Genomic DNA, 22,863 nt, shown 5'->3' with positions numbered 1-22,863 from the left:
TCAACTCACAGTCAGCTAGCTGCCCCTTGGTGTTGTGCCTGTTGAGAAAGCTGGTGAGGGCATGCTTAAAGAACAATGTTGACTTCAGGGCTCGGCACATTCAAGGGGTACAGAACGTGGCTGCTGACGCTCTCTCTTGTTTTCAGTGGCGCTGTTTCCGGGAGGCATGGCCAAGAGCGAGAGAAGGAATGACCCCTTTCCCACAACACTTATGGCTGCTTCTGAAGTGGAGCAACGGATGAGGGGTTTGGGGGAGCGGTCCCTGGCACCAAGAACGGCGAAGCGATACAGGACTTGCGCTGAAAAAATGTGTGCAATCACAGGAGCATGGGAGGATGAAAGGTCTTCCCTGGAGCTCAGAGTTCAACAATTCATACTGTGGGCCAAGGATGGTGGGAAATCCCACCCGTGGATCTTGGGCCACTTGTCAGCCATCAGCCATCACACCAGGTTGGGAGGACAGAGTGACCCTACCAAAGCCTTCGTTATCAGAGCTGCGCTTAAAGGTTGGGCAAGGAGTGAACCTAGATCCCCTGACAACAGGTCCCCCATTAGTTACACGATCTTACAAGGGATGCTGGATAGTATGACCAGGGCCACCCGCTCGTGGTATGAGACTACCCTATTCTCTGCATGCTTTGCGCTGGCCTTCTTTGGGGTCTTTAGGATTGGGGAGCTGGTGGCGCGATCCAAGCAGGACACCTCCGGGGTAGCTTTGAATATCAAAGATGTTGACTTTGACTCAGCTTGTCTCAGGATAGTGGTGAGGCAGTCCAAAACTGATCAAACAGGGAAAGGGAGAGTGGTCCTGCTACAGGGGTTGGGAGATGCCAGATACTGTCCTCTGCTATGGGTCAAGGCGTATTTGGCCCTCCGCCCGGGGTTTGCGGGGTACCTCCTTGTGCACGAGGACGGGTCTCCGGTTACGAAGTTCCAAGTAGACCACATCATGCAGGCATGCTTACGGTTGGCTGGGCAGACAGAAGGGGGCAAGAAATTCAGTAGCCACTCCTTCAGGATCAGGGCAGCAACCACAGCATTCCTTTCAGGGATGCCGCCAGAGAGAATTAAGCAAGTAGGGCGCTGGAAGTCTCAATGCTACAAGCGATACATAAGGCCTTAGGCGGGAGGGGGTGGCGAGAGGGCACTCAGGTCCGCAGCCCCAACGTACATTGTAGTATATATAGACACACGGCTTTGGCCTATGCCATCACGGAATGTTGCAGTGTTGTGTTGTGATGTGCAATTGTAGATTTGCAGTGGTTTTTTTTTCTCAGTTACAATAAATGTTTTCAAACACAGCATTTCGTAATTTACCAGGAACCAAAGTGTGGGTAATTGGCCATTCAAGCATCACGAGAGTGGCACGGTGGGCTGAGTTCAGAAAATGGCGGCATGGCTTCTCCGCCACGGAGATAACGTGGCTGGGTTACCCGGGGATGCGTTGGAGCGAACTGACCAGGAAGCTGCAGCAGAGACTTGGGTGAGGGGTGGCTCCACCTCACATGTTGGTAATACATTTGGGAGGGAATGACCTGACTGCACTAGGTAGGAGAGTACTGCTCCAAGATATGAGAGACACCATGTGTCAATTGAGCAATCTACTGGGGCCATGTGAACTGTGGTGGTCAGAAATTACACCACGGGCAGTTTGGAGAGGAGCGCGCTCTGGGGACGCCATTGAAATATCACGTAGGAAAGTAAACCGCGCCATGCGTACTTTCACGGAGCAAAGGGGATTTGGCTTTCTCAGACATGGTTTACTTCATGCCAAGTCCACGGAATGCTGGAAGGTGGATGGGGTGCACCTCTCAGGGTTGGGCATGGACTTATTTTTACTAGACGTAGGGGAGGCCTTGGTAGCATCAGGATGTAAGTAGGAATATATGCCTTGGTGGGGGGGCCTTGGTTGTGACGGTGGCCACTCCCAGAGCTGTGGAGGAGTTACAGGGCGATCCAGAGTCTGCAAGATACCAATTGGTACTTTATGCAGCAGCACAACAAGGGTGCTAAGCCAAGGATACCCAGGGATGTCTTAGCGTTGTCCCCTGGAAGAACTACGGCGCCCCGTTAGTCCTACGGGTGGTTGTGGGCCTGAGCAACCGGGGGCTGCCTGGAACGCTCCACCCACCTTTTGGGGGGGGCGTGAGTAAGGGAGTGTACTGGTGGTCCACTGATGGGAGGGGTGGCCCCTCCCAAGAATTGGTAAACACCGATTGGCGACGCCCACTGTGTAATTTGGCTCATCAGGCGGGCAGGCGGCATAAGGATTGGCCTGCCCTGGGATCGCCCGTAAGATAACCCACCATGTTGGCATATTTGTTATGCAAATAAACCTGCAGCAATTTTCTCCACTAACAAGGTGTTGTGTGGTTTATTGATGTATTTTTCTGCATAATAACTGACTACTGTGGCCGATATTGGCACTATGTCAAGGCTGCCCGGGGGGGCCACGTAGTGGCCCCTCAACAGGGCGGCCGCCTTAGTGCCACAGGAAGGCACTGGAGTTGGCCTTCTAGGCTCCCTGGGCGTGGGACCAGGGGGACTTCCGGCCGGCCACTTCCGGTAGTGGGAGGGGGGACAGGGGTACATATAATGTCTCTTGACCGCTGCCCGTCTCGCCTTTCCCACCCCACCGCGTACCCTGCGGACGGACAATTAAGAGGATTGGGGGGGGATAATTTCTAACCTATTGTTTTGTGTTGCAGGAGGAGTTACAGGGCGATCCAGAGTCTGCAAGATACCAATTGGTACTTCATGCAGCAGCACAACAAGGGTGCTAAGCCAAGGATACCCAAGGATGCCTTAGCGTTGTCCCCTGGAAGAACTACGGCGCCCCGTTAGTCCTGCGGGCGGTTGTGGGCCTGAGCAACCGGGGGCTGCCTGGAACGCTCCGCCCACCTTTTGGGGGGGGCGTGAGTAAGGGAGTGGACTGGTGGTCCACTGATGGGAGGGGTGGCCCCTCCCAAGAATTGGTAAACACCGATTGGCGACACCCACGGTGTAATTTGGCTCATCAGGCGGGCAGGCGGCATAAGGGTTGGCCTGCCCTGGGATCGCCCGTAAGATAACCCACCATGTTGGCATATTTGTTATGCAAATTAACCTGCAGCAATTTTCTCCACTAACAAGGTGTTGTGTGGTTTATTGATGTATTTTTCTGCATGATAACTGACTACTATTGCCGATATTGACACTATGGCCTAGCTATGGGAAGATAAGGGCGGAAGAAATCCGTTCAGTGAGGAGAGCCTCGACAGGGGTCGCGGCGGCAGTCTTCGTGCGCTAGCATTGTGCCAGACTCCTGTGGTATGAACTTTGGCAGCAGGTGAGGATCGAGCCGCTCTGGACTTCGGAGAGCGACCCCGAAAGGGTGTATCTAGGCCCAGGGCTAGCCTTGTGCCCGGGCGCTTTTTGTTAATGGCAGCGCATGAATGCGTTTGAGGCCAAGGGGGATATGGGGGAGGAAGGGGAATTTCCCCGTGCAAGGGTTAGAAGGGGAGCAGCGTGCATCATGCTGCCCCCCCCTTAGAGATTCAAATTTTGCGAGTGTAGCGTAAGCGGAGGGTGGAGCTTTACGGGAGTGGAAGGTTCTCTGCAGATGGCTTAATTTCCTTGCTCGCAGAGCTGCTGCCACATTAATGTATCAGCAATTGGCGCACATCACTCTACTCGAAGGCATTATTCCCTACTATGTAAGGGGGCAGTTCCTTAGCTTTCCCTCGGAGCAGAGTGTCATTTTAACACCCACTTCCGGGGCACTTATCTAGATGCCCATTTTGATGGTTGAGTGGTGTAGGAGTAGGTCTGGGTACTATAGGATAGTTGAGGGAGCAGCACGAACCCAGGAAGGCATAGGGAAAAGGAATTAGGCGGGAAATTAATGTGTGTGCCGGGGAGGTTAAGGTATTTAGGGAGGGGATAACGGCCGTGTCGGGATGCAGGCAGTGACTAGCACACTGGACCACATATTTTGCGGCAGGATCACTTCAGCAGCGCTCCAGACACGGGAGAGTACCATGCGGCTCCATTACCCATTGTGAAGAGAAGGCCAGGCCTAGTAAGGCTGGAAAGCCACAGAGGACCACAGGATCACCACCCCACTAAGGCACTGGACGGCTTCGGCTATGCACCAGGCCAAGGGGGACAGTACTACCCCTGGGGGAAATCGACTCGGAGCACAGCTTTTTGCATCAGTGGAAGAGTTGGGAGGGTATGGTACGGTTCTCCAAGGTAGGCTTGAGGGTATACGGATAAGGGTGAAGCGATTGGGAGGGAAGTATGGCTCAAATGGTAAGTTGTGTGCCTCTGGGGGTCCCAGGTTCTCAAAGGACAAGGGTTCGGTTCCTGTCAATGCGGTGAATTTAAGCGTGAGGGTAGGCAGCAAATGCTGCCGCTCATGAGGGCGGTGACACATGGATGTCAAAACCTGGACTAAGAGGGAGTGTTTAGATGAAGATGATTAGCAGGAGGTACTGAATGGAGGGGTTATGGGGGGGGGGAATCTCACCAATGTATTCATGACATTTTCCAGGCTAATACAGCAGGCACTCGGTGACAGGAAGGACAGTGGCATCAGGATAGCCGTGGAGGGCCCGACATGAGGAGAACAAAGGGGGGCAAATGGCACGCTCCAGAATGGACATCGGTTCTAGCACCAGGTAAAAGTACAGCTGCATAATCTAGGTGGTGGACGAGGCGGGCGTAATTGAGGAAGGAGCCTCGGCACTAGATTTCAAGATGGGGCCAGGATATGAGGAAAGGAAAATGCTGAGCTCAAGACCAAAGAAATACACTACGGGGAGGGTCCGAAGCTGTGGGTACACTTCATAGGCTGCAATTAAAGAGAAAAGCAGGAAGGGGTTAAGGGTGATACCGCTGGTGCATGCGAGAGCCTCAATAACGGAAAGCGCACCAGGGATTTCTGTAGGTAGGAATGCAGGCTTAAAGGCCCAGGTAGCACACCTCCCTTACCAATTCTTATGGCAGAAGCCACCAGCCTAGTCTTTCTGCTGGGTAGTGGCAACAGCAGCAGGTGTCCGCAGGGACACAGCAACACAAGCAGGCATATGGGCTAGAGGGGGAGGGGGAAGGGGGAGGACTGGGAGCAACAGCTTATATGCCTAGTAACTTAGACCTTTAAATATTTCGGAGTGTGGATGTGTAATAACAAAGATTACGTCAACGACCATTTGGTTAAGAGAAACTGCTCATGGATAGACGTGGGATTCCCAAAAAAGGAAAGGTCAGCACTGGTTTTCCCTCCAATGGTATTAAGCAAGGGGTAGCTTGCTTAACATCATCATACCGGAGGAAGAGGCCTTCGTTGCTTATTCTTCAAGTATAAATGCCACGGATGACAGGGCATTTGGAGGTCACACACTAATTGGGGGAATTTTTTTTGGTGGGATGGCCAGTTTCCGTGGGGAGGCTGGATATTTTAGAGCGCTCATGGGGGATTTGGGGGGTACTTTGGGCATCAGAACAGACAGCTAGTTCCGGGGAATGCCGGAGGAGGCTAGATAGTTTAGGGCACTCATGGGGGTTTTGGGTGTACCTTTGGCATCAGAGCAGACAGCTGGACTCGTTATGGGGGCTATCATTCTACGACATTCAGATTGATTTGGTGGCCGGTGGGGCCAGTTTAACATAGTGATAAAGCCGACATGAATGGGGATCATGGGTGACTTTGTGTACATGGGGGCACCAGAGCAGACAACTGGACCCGTTATGGCGGCTGTCATTCTAGGACATTGAGATTGATCCTGTGGCCATTGTGGCCTGGTTCTGTTAGTGATATAGCAAACACGAATAGGGATCATGGGTGATTTGGTGTACATTGGGCACCAGAGAAGACAGCTGGACCCAGGTCGGGGGCTGTCAATACAGGGCAGTGAGAAGGAACCTGAGGCCATGGCTGCCTGGTTACTAATGGTGATAGAGCAAACACGTTTAGTTCAGAGGACGCTGGGCATGCTCGAGGAGTTCAGAGTGGACGTTTGGGGTACCATTGACAACATAAAAGACACGTGTCTCAGAACGGCACTGGCACCGGTTCCGAAGGCTACCAGAGGATGCTGGGCATGCTCGAGGAGCTCAGAGTTGACCTTTAGGGTACCAATGGCAACTTAGAAGACTCATGGCCCAGAACAGCACTGGCACCCAGGGGCATCAACATTGATACTGTGGCCATGGAGGCACGGTTTACTGATGGTAATTAAAGCTGACAAGCCGGTTACACAACTGCTAGAGGAGGCTGCACAGTTCTGGCAGGGCATGGATGAACCTGGGGTACAGTTGACAGCATAGAAGACAGCCTGATCAGCACGGCACGGTCATTCCTGGGGACTGACATTGGGTCTGTGACCGTGGAGGTCCTGTTTACGGATAGGGATTAGAGCTGACAAGCCGGGTTCCGTGGACTGCCAGAGGAGGCTGGACAGTTCTGGGAGCTCAGGGGTGAACTGAGGGTACCTTTGGCAAAAAAGAAAGCAGCTGGACCCAATACGGTTCTGCCACTCATGGGCATTGTGATTGATTCTATGTCTAAGGAGGCATACTTAACGAGGGGATAAATCTAACCAGCATGTTTCCAGGGACTGCCAGAGGGTGCTGGACAGTTTTGGGGCCTTGCCTATGTGCCCCGTTCCAAAAAGGGAAGACAGTTGGTCCCTGTACGGTGCTGTCATTCCCAGGCATTGAGTTTGATTATGTGGCATGGAGGCTCGCTTTTATTGTTAGAAAGAAAGCTAACAAGGCGGTGATATGGGACAAAGTGGGTCATCATGCTAGTTACATACAAGGCCTTTCAAGAGGGGCGCAGTTTCGGGTATGGTTACATTTCACAAGAAAGTTGTTATTTTACATTAATAACAAAACAGGGCAGTCGGGACCCAACAGTATATAACATATGTTCGGGGGCTGAAATTGTTGCGGGCTTGGTGTGAGCATGTTGAAATTTAAGGGCATGCTAAGGGCGCGTCATGCGCCGGGGGAGGGCAAGGACATTGCAGATGCTTTCTCTAGTTCACAGCGGGGACGAGTTTCTATAAGATACCCACGGTTACAAAGGCTTAAGGGGAGGTCCTGTGTAGTAGGGAGCAACGGAGACAAAAGGGCAGAGCGAGGATTGAAGATGTGGTACAGTTTAGTTGGCAGCTGTTTGATCAGGGACAGTCTCGAGTACGGCGTGCTGGACAGTAGAAACATCCAGCAGCCAAGGGTAGTTTATGGCAGGGATATTTCCCGATGGCAGACAAGTGGGGTCTAGGTTTTGGGGGATTGGGTGAGGGAATCTAGGAGTGGGATCCCCTCTTTGACGCCGAAGACTGGGGGCCTAATTGCAGAGGTTATTCAATAAGTTATCCCTGATATGCTCTAGAGAACAATAAAGGTGCTGTTCTTGTCCCTCACAACTGGAATATTTTGAGGGCAATTCTTAGGATATGAATTAGTTGGGGTAAAGGAGTAATTTGGGGGGAAGCCGCCCGAGGGCAGCAGACATACAGATTTGGTAGGTCTTGGCAGGGCTGTAGTGGGTAGGTATGCAGTTTAATTTTGCCCTGGGATGTGAGCCACTTCCCTGTGAGAAGAGTGGCACTGGGCAGGGGTTGTTATGTCACAATGGTGGGCAAAGGGACAGCTTTTCCACTGTTGTCCATACTTCTGGGGAGCTGCAGACACACAAGGTCTTGGGAGGCATGCCTTTATAGACTGGGCTCTGGAGGCAGGTAAATGGGGTTGGAGCATGGCAGACATGAGGAGCTTGTGGAGAGGGACATCAAAATGCTGTTAGCGATGTGCACAGGTCAGGGAGGAAGTTTGCTAAGATATATCGTTTTCTGAAATTTTATTGTTGTTTTTTAAGTTTGGCTCTAAGTTGGAGGTCTCCGGTCGGTCTGTTTTGATAATTGAGGTTTCATTAGTACAATGGAATGAACAGCAGACAAAGAGGTGCAGACTCTGGGTTACTTTGGGATCCGCACCATATCGCTTTCACATAGGATCGTATAGTGAAAATGGGCCAAGGGGGAAGGCAGCTGCTACCCTCTTAGAATAGGTTATTAGTGGGCTGGCTGGCAGGTGAGTTCCCATAATGGTAAAACTAATTGCTAGGTAAATGTAAATTGATACTTGTATAGCGCACTACTCACCCGCAAGGGTATCAAGGCACTTGTACGAATACCGCTGTGGAACCCATCCTGGCTTTCCCTGTGAGGCGTCCACTCCTGGGCACCCCCAAGGTGGAGGCCAGGCATCCTTAGCGTTGTGGGGGCTGTTGTGGAGATTAAGCAAGCTATTGCCCAGAGTTGCAGAGTGGGACTCCATGATTGGAATGGCACCGAGGCGAGAATTATCAGGTCCGTGGAATTTTTGAGCCCAAGACCTGCCGAGGCGGGGAAATGAACCCTGGTCCCGGGCTAGATCTCTGCATCAGGGTCTGCCGCTCTAATCATTGAGCCACACTTCTCCACAAGGTGCATCGAGTTTTGGCCCTGCGGGGAGTGGAGTGGGGCTGTACAGATGGAGGCATTAGGAAAGCAAGGAAAGGGTGTATGGAGACAGGACGTCCTTTCAAGAGTTGATGCGGCTGGCTTTAACATATGACACAGAGGTATTTATAGGGGGTTGACGTTTTTCTTTTTTCACATGGAGTCGGATTTGTTTCAGGTGCAGGTTCCCCATGCAAAGGCTGTGAAGGTACCTTAGGTTTTTGGGATGGTAGAAAAAGGGGTAGTCGCCCGCCCCCTTTTCTGGGTAGCGGTTGGCAGTCAAGTTGGCATGTTTTAGCCAAGTTTATTCGTTACTGACAGAGGCAATACAGGCTGAAAGAGAACGGGTAAACAAGTTCACGAGGTAGGATCTTTAAGGTGCATTGGGAAGTTAGGTTAATTACAGGTTAATAGTCGTAAAGGTTAAAGTTGAAAGGTCAAAGGTGAAAGGGTAAAGTTCACAGGCCAAAGGTTAAAGTTGAAAGGTTAAACGGTCACAGTAGGGGTTACTCAATTGCAGGTTTAAAATGTTGTGTGGGGGAACCTTAGGGGTGGGGGGGTAGTTGAACATAGGTAACATTTTGTATAGTGAGGTTGTAGTTTTGTAAGGCATCAGGCCAAGGGCGTTTAATTGTGATGTGCACCTGTTTCAATAAAAGCGGCCTTTTTTGAAAGGCCAAAGGTGAAAGGGTAAAGGTCACAGGCGAAAGGTCAAAGGTTAAAGTTCAAAGGAGAACGGTTAAAAGGTCACAGTAGGGGGTACTCAATTGCAGGTTTAAAATGTTGTGTGGGGGAACCTTAGGGGTGGGGGGGTAGTTGGATATAGGTAACAATTTGTATAGTCAGGTTGTAGTTGTGTAAGGCATCAGGCCAAGGGCGTTTAATTGTGATGTGCACCTGTTTCAATAAAAGCGGCTTTTTCACACTATTTCGGTGTCAGTGGTCTGTGCTTCTCTCCATATTCCCCAAATTGCACATTCAGAAATTCTCTATCCTGTCCCCAAAGCCCACTTCTAAACCCCTGCTGAGCCACAACACTCAATCTAGCAACAGCATGAACGAAACCCCTTCCGAAATTAGAGAGGCCAATTGTTTGACTTTTTCCAGGTGCCTGACAGGCTCGTCACGCTTCTGGTGACGTAGCAGAGGCCATTGCAAACAGAAACTGCCCAACGAGCTATTTTAGCCCTTTCCCCAATCATGTGTTTTGATTTGTAAGCCTGTTACTTACTCACCTGGCATGTTTCCACCTCAGTCCGTCCTACTGCATCAAGCCATGACTGTTGTGATTAATGCACTGTAAACATGCCTTCGCCCAGGTGACTCAGTGCCCTCTATTTAAGAAGTTGGAGTCAAGAGAGAGCGATTAAACACGGCTGGGGCTCGTCCGCAGGTTCTTCAAGGTCGCGCGCTGAAGCTTTAGAAAATCACGAAAATGTGTTTCGGGAAATGCGCGCGCTGCATCGGCTCCCACCTGCTCTTTCTGGCGCTCCTCTGCATCGTAGCAAATATTTTGCTGTATTTTCCAAATGGGGAGACAAAGTTTGCCAGCGAAAACCACCTCACGACTTACGTCTGGTATTTCCACGGGATTGTCGGAGCAGGACTGCTGGTACGTAAGCCCGTCATTTTTTTAAGAGATGTATTTCTTGTTTCAGTTCACGCGCTGCTTTTCATGTAAAAAAAACCCCAGTTAGATTCTAATGTTTAGATTTGCGTCTGTTTTCCTGACCCCTCGCAGGTCAGTTCTGTTCTGCTGCTTCTCGTCTGTAATCCCATGCAGGCGCACATGTTTTATACGTGCACTTCACATGTAACATATGCGTAGTCTTATGGTAGATACACATTTGAGTGTCGTAATATGGGGATGGAAAGGTTGGACAAAACAAAGGGGGAGAAGCAAGGAACGGAACGAGGGTTTTTTTTTCTGGAAAATGTGTAAAGAAGAATTACGAATTCGGTTCTTTTTTTCTGGAACATTTGTAAAGACGGAATTGTGAATTCGGTTCTTGCCATACTTTCAAAAATTTCGCTCATGCCAGCATGTTATAACTAGGAAGTAGGAGATTTTGAAAAGAATAGGGTGATGTATTTTCGCTATTGACTTTTATGAGAGCAGAGGTAATTTTAGGGAGGAGACCACCTATTTTTTGGCTTACAAATAGGGAGTCTCCAGCCTGAATCGTGCCTGTTGGCATGTGTGAAAGAACCTTAAAGAGGTAAGGGTTGAAGACGCGGATGGCTCTGCCACAGGAGTGCCACTTCTGGCATGACTCGATGTAAAGTTTGAAAATAATATTTATTTTTGTGGCCTGTTATAGTTTGCACATTAGTTAATCACTGCTTTTTGGCCCGAGGCCTCCGATTAGAAGATTTATTTCTTGTACAGACTCCTATCTTGGGAAAAACATGTTTGGCCTCAAATCTTATAGTTCCAAAAGAATGTTCTCGGTATTCTGCTTGCTGGGGCTTTGGGCCCAGAGGATGATGGATTCAGAGTTTGTCCCTGGAGTCGACAGGTTCGGTCTGTATTATTTTTATGTGTTTTTCACATAGCACCTTTAACAGTAACCATGTCAATAACTTCTCGAGTCTCAAACCGATCACCACCTTCTTCTCTGGACCACATTGACTCTAAAAGGGATAAAATATTGGAGGTCCTTATGCAGGTAGGGGCCTCGTTAAGAGTGACCCGACTGTGGGGGTGTTCATTCTGTCGCCCAGGAGTTAGCAATAACAGGGACCCCTTTAACTCCCGAGGTGTGGACTTGAGTGGGATTCTGACCTGAATCCTTAGAATCCCTCGACAAATGAAGGATCGACTGGTTGTAATTTTGGGTTCGACCCCCCCCCCCCCCTGTTGTTCCTTATTTTCCTAGTGTTTCACCAGGAGATTTTGAGAGCCTTTAGCATAAGAAATCTTAGGGTGCAACACCACAGATCATTGGTGGTCGTGTGGAGCTTATAATTCTGCTGAGGTTGGCAGCTGCTGTTGCAAGCCCCATATGAATTAAAGGGGACCTCGCAATCATCCCTAAATCTGATGGGTGAAGGAAAATTAAGTTATGTTATCTTATGTAATGCTGATTTTCAGAATGCGCTGTCACCTGGGAGGGTATTCTGGCACTGAGCAGGTGTGAGTCAACCAAATCTAGATCCTAGTTGGACTACTCGGAAATCCAGGTCTTCAGCTTCTTGCGGAATTCAAGAAGTGAGTAGGAGGCTCCTATGTGTAGGGACGGGCCATTCCACAGTTTTGGGAAAGGCGCGACTACCAGGTCTGGTTTTCCATATGATTGGGATATGTGCAAGTAGGAGTCCGGATGAACTGAGGTGCCTGGAAAGTTTGTGAAAGCAGATGAGATTGTTGAGATATGCAGGGCCGCCATTATGTAGTGCCTTGAAAGTGTGGGTGAGGAGTTTGAATTGTACTTGTTTATGAATGGGAAGCCGGTGGAGCTCCTTCAGGTGTGGTGTGGGACGTTGAGAGTGATTCTGGCTACGGAGTTCCCAATAATCGGCAGCCTTCTCATGAGTGTTTTTTAAAATCCTGACGTAGAGGGTGTTTCTGTAGTCCAGCCTGCTTGTGAGCAGGGCATGCACGACTGTTTTCCAGGTGCTAATTGGGAGACGTTCGAAAATATTTAGGAAGTGAGCAGCAATTGACCTGACGGAACTCAAGGAGCCTCGTATTTACCCCCAGTAGATTGGTTATGTTAAATTAGCCTACCCAATGGGAGATTAACAAAATATCTCAATGAATAAAGGCAGCCCAGTTTGAGATACATTTTAAATGCATTTAAAAATAAGATTGTCAAGTGTTGAAAGTTATGAAAGCTTTATTAACCACCCCATCTTGACAAACCTATCATTTTAAATGGCCTCTTTTTTATCAAGAACATTTTATTGGGTTTCCGAGGCACACAAATACCAACATGGTCACAGCTGAGAGAACTGTTAGGAAGAAATAAGACACTATCTGGTACAATACCAAGACTTTATCTCATGCAGCCGCGGCCCGTGCAGGTAAGAGCGGTGGGGCGGGGTGGGGGTGGGATTTCGACAGACGACGATGCGGGTAAATTAATTATTTATTTAATTTTCCCTTATGATAGTCTGTTGAATCCCATCCCAACCCTGCCCCACCGCTCTTACCAGGCTGCGGCTGATCTCACAAGGAGCAAAATCCAGGGTGTAGGATAAGGTTGCCTAATCCAAAGCGCCCCTTAAAAAATAAGCTATGCCATTCAAATGGCAAGATGGGCTTTGTTATTTTAACTGTAACAGTCCTCCCTGTTGCAGCCCTTCACAAGACTTTCAGCCCCATTGTTTCCTCAAAATTCAGTTGCATTCTATAGGAAAACTCGACGTAACTGTAGAAAATAAAGGATGAATTAGGAAGACTTTAGAACACTACAAACTTCTTTCGTAGACAATAACCTTTTGTGTCTCCTGTACGGAGTGGCAGGGCCGTTTCTACCATTAGGCAAGACTAGGAGTTTGGAAATATCTAATGCATTAATTCTTCTAGCCTGGATGACAGAACGGCCCTGCGGAGCGGGCCACACCTGGGAATACATGGAAACCTTTGGCATAAACTAAATGTTGCAATGAGCATCTGGGTGTATCGAAAGGACAAATCTTCTTTCAACTAAAATGACGTGCTGGGAAAGGGTGGGGTTTTAACAGCCAAACGTCATACACAATAATTATACTGTGTACTTGCCAACCATAATTAGGGTGGTTTTGAAATAAACAATGCTTGTATATTGGGTAAGTTTGCCAATTTGCAGGACAAATTTATGGACGAGACTGCCAAGGTCATAGTTTTGAGACAAAACAAAATGGCCGCAGAGGGGTAAATGATACAAGTGCATGGCAGGTCACACAGACCATAGAGTTTGATGTGCCTGTTGAAAAGAAAACGCATCATAAAATGCACGAGGCATGCCATTTTGGAATCTCGTATGCTTCTATACCATAATAATTATTGTTCCCAACAGAATCAGTCCAGAACTTGGCATTTAAAAACGTTGATTCTTTATCCATAGATATGAATGATATGGAGCAGCATTTGAGAATACATACATTTTTCTTCAAAATATTAGTTGTATATTTTAAAACATTTTGAGTTTGGGAAGGCTGAAATTGTAAACTTGAAAAAAAATTGAAACCAGTGAATGTAGCTTCCTCCTCCATTGTCACTTATCAGGGCTTTATCTTGGCTAAAAAGCATGACTCAGTGATTATGTTTGCCATTGGACAATGGCACACAATTGATTTGCTAACCCTCAAAACGATGGCATTCAAAATCAGTTTACTACAAAACCTGCTGGGACTTCCCATAAAAATGCCAAACCCACAGAATTATTAACGAGTAAAAAATGTTACCTACCTCTGTTTAAAACAGTGAAATATACACATTCATGTGCACATCATGGGACTGCAGAACTCCCCAGTGTCTGTACTGTAGATAATAGAAAAGATAATTAAGTGATGACAGAGGCCTATAGTTAGCCCTCTCTTAATGCCACCTTGGTAAAAAGATGAACACACATTTGTTTAGCTGGTTTGATAATAATATTTAAGCTTATGGAATGCCCATCTCTTTCCGCAAATAAAAACATATTGTTTTTGGAAACTGAATCTCTCCCTCTTTTATTGCAGATGTTCTTACCAGCCTCAGTATTCATTGGACTGGAACATGATAATTGCTGTGGATGCTGTGGTCATGAGAACTGTGGAAAAGGTTGTGCGGTATGTTACGTGTAAACAATTTCTGGGTTTGACAAATTTTGGTACAATTTTATGGCAATGGAATGACCCCTCCATCGTTTTTCGTTGGCAGATGTTTTCATCAATTCTGGCAGCTGTGATTGGACTGGCTGGCTCTGCATACTGCGTCATCATTTCTGCAGTAGGCCTAGCTAAGGGGCCATATTGCCTGAATAACGCATCGGAGTGGACATATCAATTCGTTAATACCAACGGAGGGTACGTATTTTTATGATAGCTATCCTTAAATACAGTTTGTAGGTGTCCAGGTTCGATATGCTAGGCTTCAAACTGACAATATTTAAGTAACTTTTTCCAGAAATGAACGGAGATGTGTACACTGCATTCACAGGTCCCAGGTTAAATTATCTGTGTCATCAGCTTTTTTTTAAAAAACATTCTTTTGTTTTTCATTTTTTCAATAAACCTTACAAAACCGCGAAACCAAACATATTGGGTTAATTCATAACACGTCAAACAACCAATATAGTTCTAAGAATACATAGTTCCACCAGGTACCACCACAGGGCTTCATGAGCTCCTTCGTGGATTGTGAAATTCAGTTAGTTAATATGTAAAGTAAAGCTAAATCCAACTAGGTAGAGTTAGAATATATAGAAAGACAAGAATAGTTCTAGAGATTGCCTCTCACCTTGTCTAACTTTGAGAAAACTCTTTTAGTACCACTTATCATTGATAGAATCTTCCACTACTTCTCTTTCCGGTACTCGAAAATATTTGAGAGGTGTCATTTTGCATCCATCCTTTCATTGAAAGACTTCTTCAACTTTCTCCCATCCTCTTATTTTCGCCAACACTTAGCAATTTCTGCGTTCATCTAAGCCTGTATTGGGAATCAATGTTTACGTTTATGTTTACCTTGATGTTTTCTATTTGCCTTCATCTTTCATTTACTCCACGTCCTTGTAAAGCCAAACCATTGCCTACTGAACCACTGGCCTGCAAGGTGGCGTAATATGGCAGCACCATTACGCCATTTCTGTTTACATCAACCACAGAGTAGCACAAAGCAATGAGTCCCTTGCTCTACAGCACCCAACTACCTACCCTACAAGTATCTTTGTGGAATATAAACAGTAGTCCATGTCTCAATGCGTGTACCCCCGCAAACACTCAGTCGAGTATTTGCAGAAGAAATATCAATTCAGTCCTTCCTCTTCTTATAGTTTGACCATGGGTAATACCCTAAAATCAAGTAAAGCAAGCATTGTTGATCGAAAGGAAGCATGGAGGTAGTGCATAAAAACATTGTACCAGCCTGAGGGTCCCACCTAACAGCCAAAATAAATGTGTCCTAGGAGTACTGCATTATTTTTTATACTAAATCACATGCCATTTTTATACAATTGTTAGGGCCGGGTTCCTCTCTACCAGTTTACCGTGGAACCTTTGGTCGATGGACCTTTATTACCTGCATGATGAGAAGTGTTGAGAGGAGAAATAACTCATCAAGGCAAACTAACAATTTTTAAGAACCATGACTCCAAAGAATCACAGACTCTGAATTACAAGTTAGGGGTTTTTATTACAAAGTCAAAAATAACTGAACATACAGACAGCTGTTGTAGAAATACATGGGAACTAATACAAATCAAAACCTACGGGCGAGATTTAAACGCTGGATCATGAAAAGAATGACAAATACCAGAAATAGATCGCAGGCAATGATTACCCCTACGTCAAGATCAGTCTTCATCTGGGATTGATGAGTGAAAAGCATTAGTCTGTCCCTACACCACTACTACTACAGTGACATCCCTACTTAGCATTCCCCAGGCAAGATCAGGAAAAGGTGTCAGCCTGTGAAGCCTTCCTAAGAAGTGCACTCACGTTGTATGGGTCAAGTAGCCAAAACTACAGAGCTAAGATGTTCCTTCCCTCTCCTTTGATCTCCTTACCTCCTCTCCTGACTCAACCCCTGGGGCACTGACCCTAATTCTAAACACAAAAAATAGAACACGCCCACAGATCACCTTATCTAGGTCGGCACTTCTCATAGGTGATTTTCCATTTAGTTTCGATACTCTCAGCTCCTGGCTCGATGACCTGAATTCACAGGCCTCCTTCAGTGAGAAAGAACACCCTCTCCCAATTATCAACGTTCTTTGCATAAATGTATCCTCTCCTCTCCAATCCTAACTCCTAAAACAAAAGGCATTATTCCAACTAACAAAGACGACTTTCTCCACCTACAACTGAAATGTGAGAACAGAACAAATCCAGCATGCACATGAAATTCACTAACAAGCCTAATGCAAGAGCTTCCGGGGAAAATACGTTTCAGGCCTACAGAAATCGGCTAACATAAGAGTGAGGCAGATAGGCCCTTTGAATAAACACATAAGTTAACATTTCATTTAGGCCCTTCCAAACCATCATGTTACATAAGCACATCAAATGCATATTTCATTGCAAGAAATCTATGAAATCCTACACGTTAAGCACAGTTAGCCACATCTACGTGCAAACTTTAATATGATGCACGTTTAAATCAAATGCATTACAATGTAATGAGCAAACTTCGTTAAGCAATTGCAAGCAAATACCAAAGGTTACATTATTCAAAATACAAATGCAAGTTGTTTCTTTACATGGCACAAAACATTTCCATCATTGCAATTTCACATGTTATTACCAAGTACATTCTAATGACCAAATGTTAACACAACAAAGGAATATATGTGGATGAGACTATTCGTGATTATGATGCACCCCTACAAATGAAAGAGCACCATCGCGCTCCATCACAATATAATTTTCACAGTATCGTCACAAATGTGCATTTAGTTGCAATTATTCCATAAATACATTGCTGAAGATATTGTAATCACAAGTATCATCTCATACAAAGAGACACAAAATTATAGACAGCAATCAGTTGCATGTGCTTTTACTTTATTAAATGCAGTCAGTAATTGGTTTCTGTGAAAACATCTTAATGGACTGCGTATGCCATCAACCATACTTTCCATTAGCAGATGCAATATTATTCACAAACTGGCACATGCATCAACAAAGACTTTTGCGATTCCTTAATTGCGATTTTTAAGGAATCGCAATTAAGGAATTGTAAAAGCCTATGCATGTAGGAATCGCTATAAAAATAGCGATTCCTACAAATTCCTTAATTGCGCCTCGCAAATTGCGAGTCGCAATTAAGGCATGCCGTCCCATTCATTCCTATGGGCCTCCAGGCCCATAGGAATGAATTGGAGATTGCATGAGCAATTTGCGAGTACCAGTAGGTACTCGCAAATTGCTCATGCAATTTCAAGGGTGCAAGGGTGTCAAAATGACACCCTATTGCACCCCCTGAAATTGATCTGTGCACATATGTTGCACACACACATGCTCTAAGGGCATGTGTGTGCGCAACATGAAACTTTGAAAAATGCACAAAAGTGCATTTTTCAAAGTTTTTGCAAATTACCATGAAGTTCAACTTCATGGTAATTTGCTCCCCCTATTAGCGAAATCGCTAATTTTTTCACTTTCATGCATTGCATTTAAGGAATCTCAATTTGGGATTCCTTAAATGCAATCGCAATTCAAGGAATCGCAATTTAGAGAATCCTTAAATTGCGATTTTTGCATTTGGGATGATGCATCCCAAATGCAAAAATACCGGTCGCAAAGGGGCAGATTCTGAGAATCTGCCCGTTTGCGACCGGTTTTTACATTGATGCATGTGCCTGAAAGTGCCTTATCACAGTTATGTCCGTCTGGTAGATTTGTACTTGGCTGTTAGATCCCTTCATAGATGTGTTGCATCTCCAGTCTACTGTTTTTTCAGTGGATGATTGTGGTTCATATATTCCCCCATCACACTTCATTCCCCACCCAACTTGTTCCTATATATAGAATAATTGTTCATATCCACCCGAGAGGTCATTGTGCCACAAAACTGTACCAGCAGCATTTAAACTTAATAAAGTGTTTATCAATACTGCATGAATTAATTTGCTGCATAATTTATTTCTGAACAGGTACCTGACTGACCACGCCTCCTGGTCTCAATGTGTTGAACCAAAGAATGTGGTGACATGGAACGTGACCTTGTTTTCCATTCTACTGGGACTTGCTGCAATTGAGTTCATTTTGTGCCTGGTCCAAATAATCAATGCCTTCATCGGAGGACTGTGCAGTTGCTGCGGATGTCAGGATTCACAACAGGTAAGCGGACTTTGGTTTTAGCATAATATAAAAGTTCTGTTTTAAAGTATTGCAGAGTGACTGTAGACCTTGCTATATCATGTAAATAGCCTACAAGAACACGACTCAAGGGCGATAGACAATCTTGAGTTCATAACATATCATAAACCCGAATGTAAGTGTGAGATTTAAGAATTGAATGATATATACTCTTAACTTACCAAAAATCATAGTTGACATTTAGAGGTCACCAGGGGTTGCAACTGCAAACCCTGGCTTGCCCCTTGCGACCCCTGGCACTGCATATGCAACCCCTGGCCTCAGAGGTAGCAAAATCAGTGCCAGGAAAATATAGGCAGCTTGTCTTTATGGACATCGGTCGGGGCTTCCATTTCCTTGTTTTTGGTCAATTTTGTTAATATACAACAGTGAATAATAATATACTATTCACTATTAGTGCAATACAAAAAGGAGCACAATTAACTGCAACATAACCGTCCCTGTCAGCAGAGGTAAATAAAAAATGCTTTTAAATGTGTATTGTGTGCATGTGTGCAGGTGAGAATGTGTTTATGTGATAGTGTGTATAAGTTTAATCGTGTGAGTATGTGTAAGCATGTGTATGTGTGAGTGAACGTAAAGGTCAACTGTTGTGTGTTGCACTTCCGCTACCCCGGGCCATTTAGTGAATTGCACAAAATCTATCCTTTTTAACTGTGGAACAATGAGTGAGAGAGGACATACGTATATAGAAAAAACACAAACTAGATTACCTCTTTAACATATAGGGCCCGATTCTGATGCGGTTAGGAAATCTTCCTGATCTAATCGGTTTGGAAATGGTTTCCGACCGACTCGGCTCGGGAGAGTCCGACCGACCGAGTATGATGCATCCGGATGCTTCCAGATACGATTTGGTTGGACTCAAACTGACTTCTGTGGGAGCCTATGTTTCTAACCGCATTGTAATTGGACCCTAGGTGGGAATACTTTCCTAACCCTATCAGAATTGGGCCCTTAGTGCTTAATACTACTTAACACTGCTGCAGGTTTCTGATCACTCTGAGTTTTGGAAGGTAAGAGAACTGAGGCACAGAATGAATACAGGCTTTATACAAGATCACCCAGTGGTCCTCAAGGTGCGAAGCCAGCATTAGTACTCAGGTATTTTCGTTTGAAAGGTCTTCCCCTACCATATCTCTTCTCATGATGGTTAACAGTATATAACATTGGTTGGATAAATTACACACAACATTTCTGTTTAACTTCTATCTTGAACACAACTCTACACCTGTATATTGAAGAGAGAGTGCAGTAGGCTTTGTTGTTGCTAAATACATTCATTTTGCTTACTCTTTGAGTGAAGCACAGGGAAGTTTAACATTTTTTATTCTTTACATAAGAAATGCTATCCATCAGACAGAACTTTCTTGATGTGTCTCAACTCACCCTCTATTCTGTCAATCAAGTTTTGTTTGCTTCAGAAGGGTTGCAGGTATGAATCCCCTGAGGCTCAGTGAGGTAGAGCAGTCAGGGACTCCATCCCAGAGGCTACTGAGGAGCCCCACCTCCCCCCGGTCAAAGAAAGGCTTGTGGGTGGTCAACATAGTTCCAAACAAGTGGACCAGGATTATGCTTTAGACACACCAAAGGCTGGGCTGCTCCACACACATCAAAATTTCCAATTGCAATTCTTAGAATATCATACATTATTCTTTTACCACATGTCAATAATGAACAACTGTTGCCAGAGGGAATCTAAAATCTATATCTTAATTCGCCGAACATAGAAAATGTTTTGTGTTTTGTGTTACGTACATGTGACATCTGTAGCAAACTCTGGAGCCCTCTGCCATTCTTTTTGACATTGTGATCAATGATCTAGGTTTGCTCTAGTTATGGACGTCATGTCTGCTAACTTCATGATGGAGGCGGGAGATACAAGTTGGGTGTTGGCACCTATGAGGTTGGGTTGGGGGTGAAGCAAGGCACCTGGATGATTTAGCATCCCTGCTTATTTCCAAAGGTCAATTTGCCGATGAAACCCTATCAGTCTTACACATAAATTACATGTTCAGTATATAGGGGGTATACGTCCCATTTTAGATTTTGCTTGTCTTAGTGTGTTCTAGCTGTTGTAACCTGAGACGAAAATATTCATGGCATTGTTTTGCATCCACCCCTTTGCATTCAAACAGTTCTCCATCCATCCATCCATCCATCCTCTCCTCTCACCCATCCATCCACTTCGCTCACCCATCCATCTATTCACCTAAACATCCATTCATGCATCCATCCAATATACGTTCACCCATCCACTCAACCAACCCATTCACTCACACAAACATCCATCCTCCCACCCATCCATCCTCACTTCTGCCTTTGTCTACCCATGTAGCTAAGCACTTCCATCCATCCACCCATCCATCCATCCTCTCACTTCTGCCTTTGCTTACCCATGTATCTAAGCACCTCTATTCATTCATCCACTCACTCACCTCTGCCTTTCTCTACCCATCTAAGTACAACCATCCATGCATCCATCTATCCATTGATCCTTCCACCCATCATCCATCCATTCAACCATCCATTTTGTATAGCTAATGTATTTTTTGTAAAAGGCGTGTCTAAAACGCTTTGCTTGTTGCATCGTCTTGTTACAAGGTCATTTCAGGATAGATTTACAAGCCCCTTTCGCCACCCGTACGTCACCTTTTCCATGTTAAAAATGACGCAAAAGTGGCGCAAGGGGCTTGTAAATAAGCCCCATAGCATTTATAAATGTAAAGGTCTTTTAAATGCAAACAGTTCACTCATAGAACAGTTTTGTTTTCCTCAACAGAGCTACGCCTGCTGAAGCATTGACTGACGAACTGGAGCTGTGTTACCCGACCTTTAGCGTGTTTTGACCTTAGAGGACTCACGTTCGAGCACCGTGTAAATTTAATTGTACAGCGTTTTATATCACTGTTTAAATTATATATGTATACTGTGTTACACCATTTTGTACGGAGCCTTCTGCGGGGCAGGCGTGGCTGTGAAGTACTTGTACGAGATATTTATATTTACAGTTACTTAGCTGTGGTAGCGCACAGACTGCAGAGCACTTCCCGCCAATTCTGAGGAGAATCGTCTCTGCAGAGGTCGACGAAGAAACCCGAAGATTGTTTTGCGAAGCGATGTCCAGCAACAACAGTCGTGTCTTTTGCACCATTAAAAGTGTTAGTAATGGCGCCCAGGCTTCGGGGTTTCCGCCGTGGCGTTTCCTAAAGTGTCAAAAAGTGACGAACACGTGTACTTTCAATAATTCCAATAAATAGCTGTAAAAAATGTCCCGTTTTTCACAATTGGATGCATTATTTTCATATATTTGCTAAAACGGGTGGACTATTTGAAAAGCCATCGTTTGATTAAAAAGGAGTACATTTATATTTTTAAAAAGATATGCCTTTCCTGCATTATTATATTTCAGAAAGCTATGTTTTGAGTATATTGAAATCTTTATATTAAAAGGTAATACATACTTATATATGTGATTTAAATTGTTCCTTTTCGGCTTGACTAACAGTAGCGTGGCAGTAGCCAATTAAACATATTAAAAAAGTAATACAATGATTTTAGTATCTGCAAAATTCTATTTATAGAAATATTTATATAATTTTATACAACTGGTGTACTCCTGAGTTGCCGTAATTACTTATGTGTGCGCAACAGAAGCTTCGTAAATTGTGGAGTTATAAAGTACCCTGCCAAGATGTTCGGGGTGTAAACAGTGCCGTGCTCCCACCCCCTAAAACACAGGTAAGGTATTGAGTCTAAAGCGCATTAATTAGTAAAACTGACATTTCCAGACTTCACATTGCTAGATATGGGGCTCACCCTAGTAATGTTAACTAATACTGAATATACTTATAATAATTATTTTTGATGACACAGATTTGCATGGCTGACAATTGTTTTGTCGTTTCTTTGGCCCACCGTCTGAATAGTCCAATTAGTGTTTGAATCATAAAAATCTGCAAATACATTTGAAATCCCAGCAAAACCCCTAGCCACGCAATCTAGTTTTTTGAGCGGCTTCTCACAGTATTTGTTATTTTTTAGGTCAAGCATTCAAGGCCTCTTGTATATACTTCAGTACATACTTATATGTGTATGTACTATGTGGGCTCTGGAGATCAGCCCTAGCCCTAGGACTTGTCTGCCTCCGCTTAGGGAGTTTTTTTTCTGTTCAACTGCCTCTATTTAACTGTCTTGCTATAAAAAGACCAGTAGAGGTCAGTAAAATACCAGAATTGCTTTCTGCTGAGAGACTTTCTTTTTTTAATTTTTCTGGCAACTACCTCTATTGAACTTTCTTGATAGAAAACGACCAGCAGAGGTCAGTAAAATACCAGAATCACTTTAGCATTCTCTAGATTCC

General features: G+C 45.3%; 1 protein-coding gene across 1 annotated transcript; it reads left to right on the top strand.

Annotated features, from left to right (window-relative positions):
* Positions 1-9,740: 9,740 nt before the first annotated feature.
* Positions 9,741-21,772, top strand: TM4SF1 (transmembrane 4 L six family member 1). The gene is made up of 5 exons (XM_085635077.1): positions 9,741-10,104; positions 14,160-14,249; positions 14,341-14,486; positions 18,275-18,461; positions 21,283-21,772. The coding sequence occupies exons 1-5, from the start codon at positions 9,928-9,930 to the stop codon at positions 21,295-21,297; spliced, it is 615 nt and encodes a 204-aa protein (XP_085491203.1). The 5' UTR covers positions 9,741-9,927; the 3' UTR covers positions 21,298-21,772.
* The last annotated feature ends 1,091 nt before the right edge of the window (positions 21,773-22,863 follow it).

Source organism: Triturus cristatus, chromosome 11, assembly GCF_964204655.1.
Source record: "Triturus cristatus chromosome 11, aTriCri1.1, whole genome shotgun sequence".
In the NCBI taxonomy this organism is placed as follows: Eukaryota; Metazoa; Chordata; class Amphibia; order Caudata; family Salamandridae; genus Triturus; species Triturus cristatus.
The sequence above is the reverse complement of the archived record's forward strand: the minus strand, read 5'-3'. Positions and strand labels throughout refer to the sequence as shown.

What these genes read in the sequence shown, in the direction of transcription:
- TM4SF1 (XM_085635077.1), top strand. Translation starts at nt 9,928, where the DNA reads ATGTGTTTCGGGAAATGCGCGCGCTGCATCGGCTCCCACCTGCTCTTT. An exon ending in TTGTCGGAGCAGGACTGCTG is followed by an intron (nt 10,105 to 14,159) that starts GTACGTAAGCCC and finishes CTTTTATTGCAG; the next exon opens with ATGTTCTTACCAGCCTCAGT. An exon ending in TTCGTTAATACCAACGGAGG is followed by an intron (nt 14,487 to 18,274) that starts GTACGTATTTTT and finishes ATTTCTGAACAG; the next exon opens with GTACCTGACTGACCACGCCT.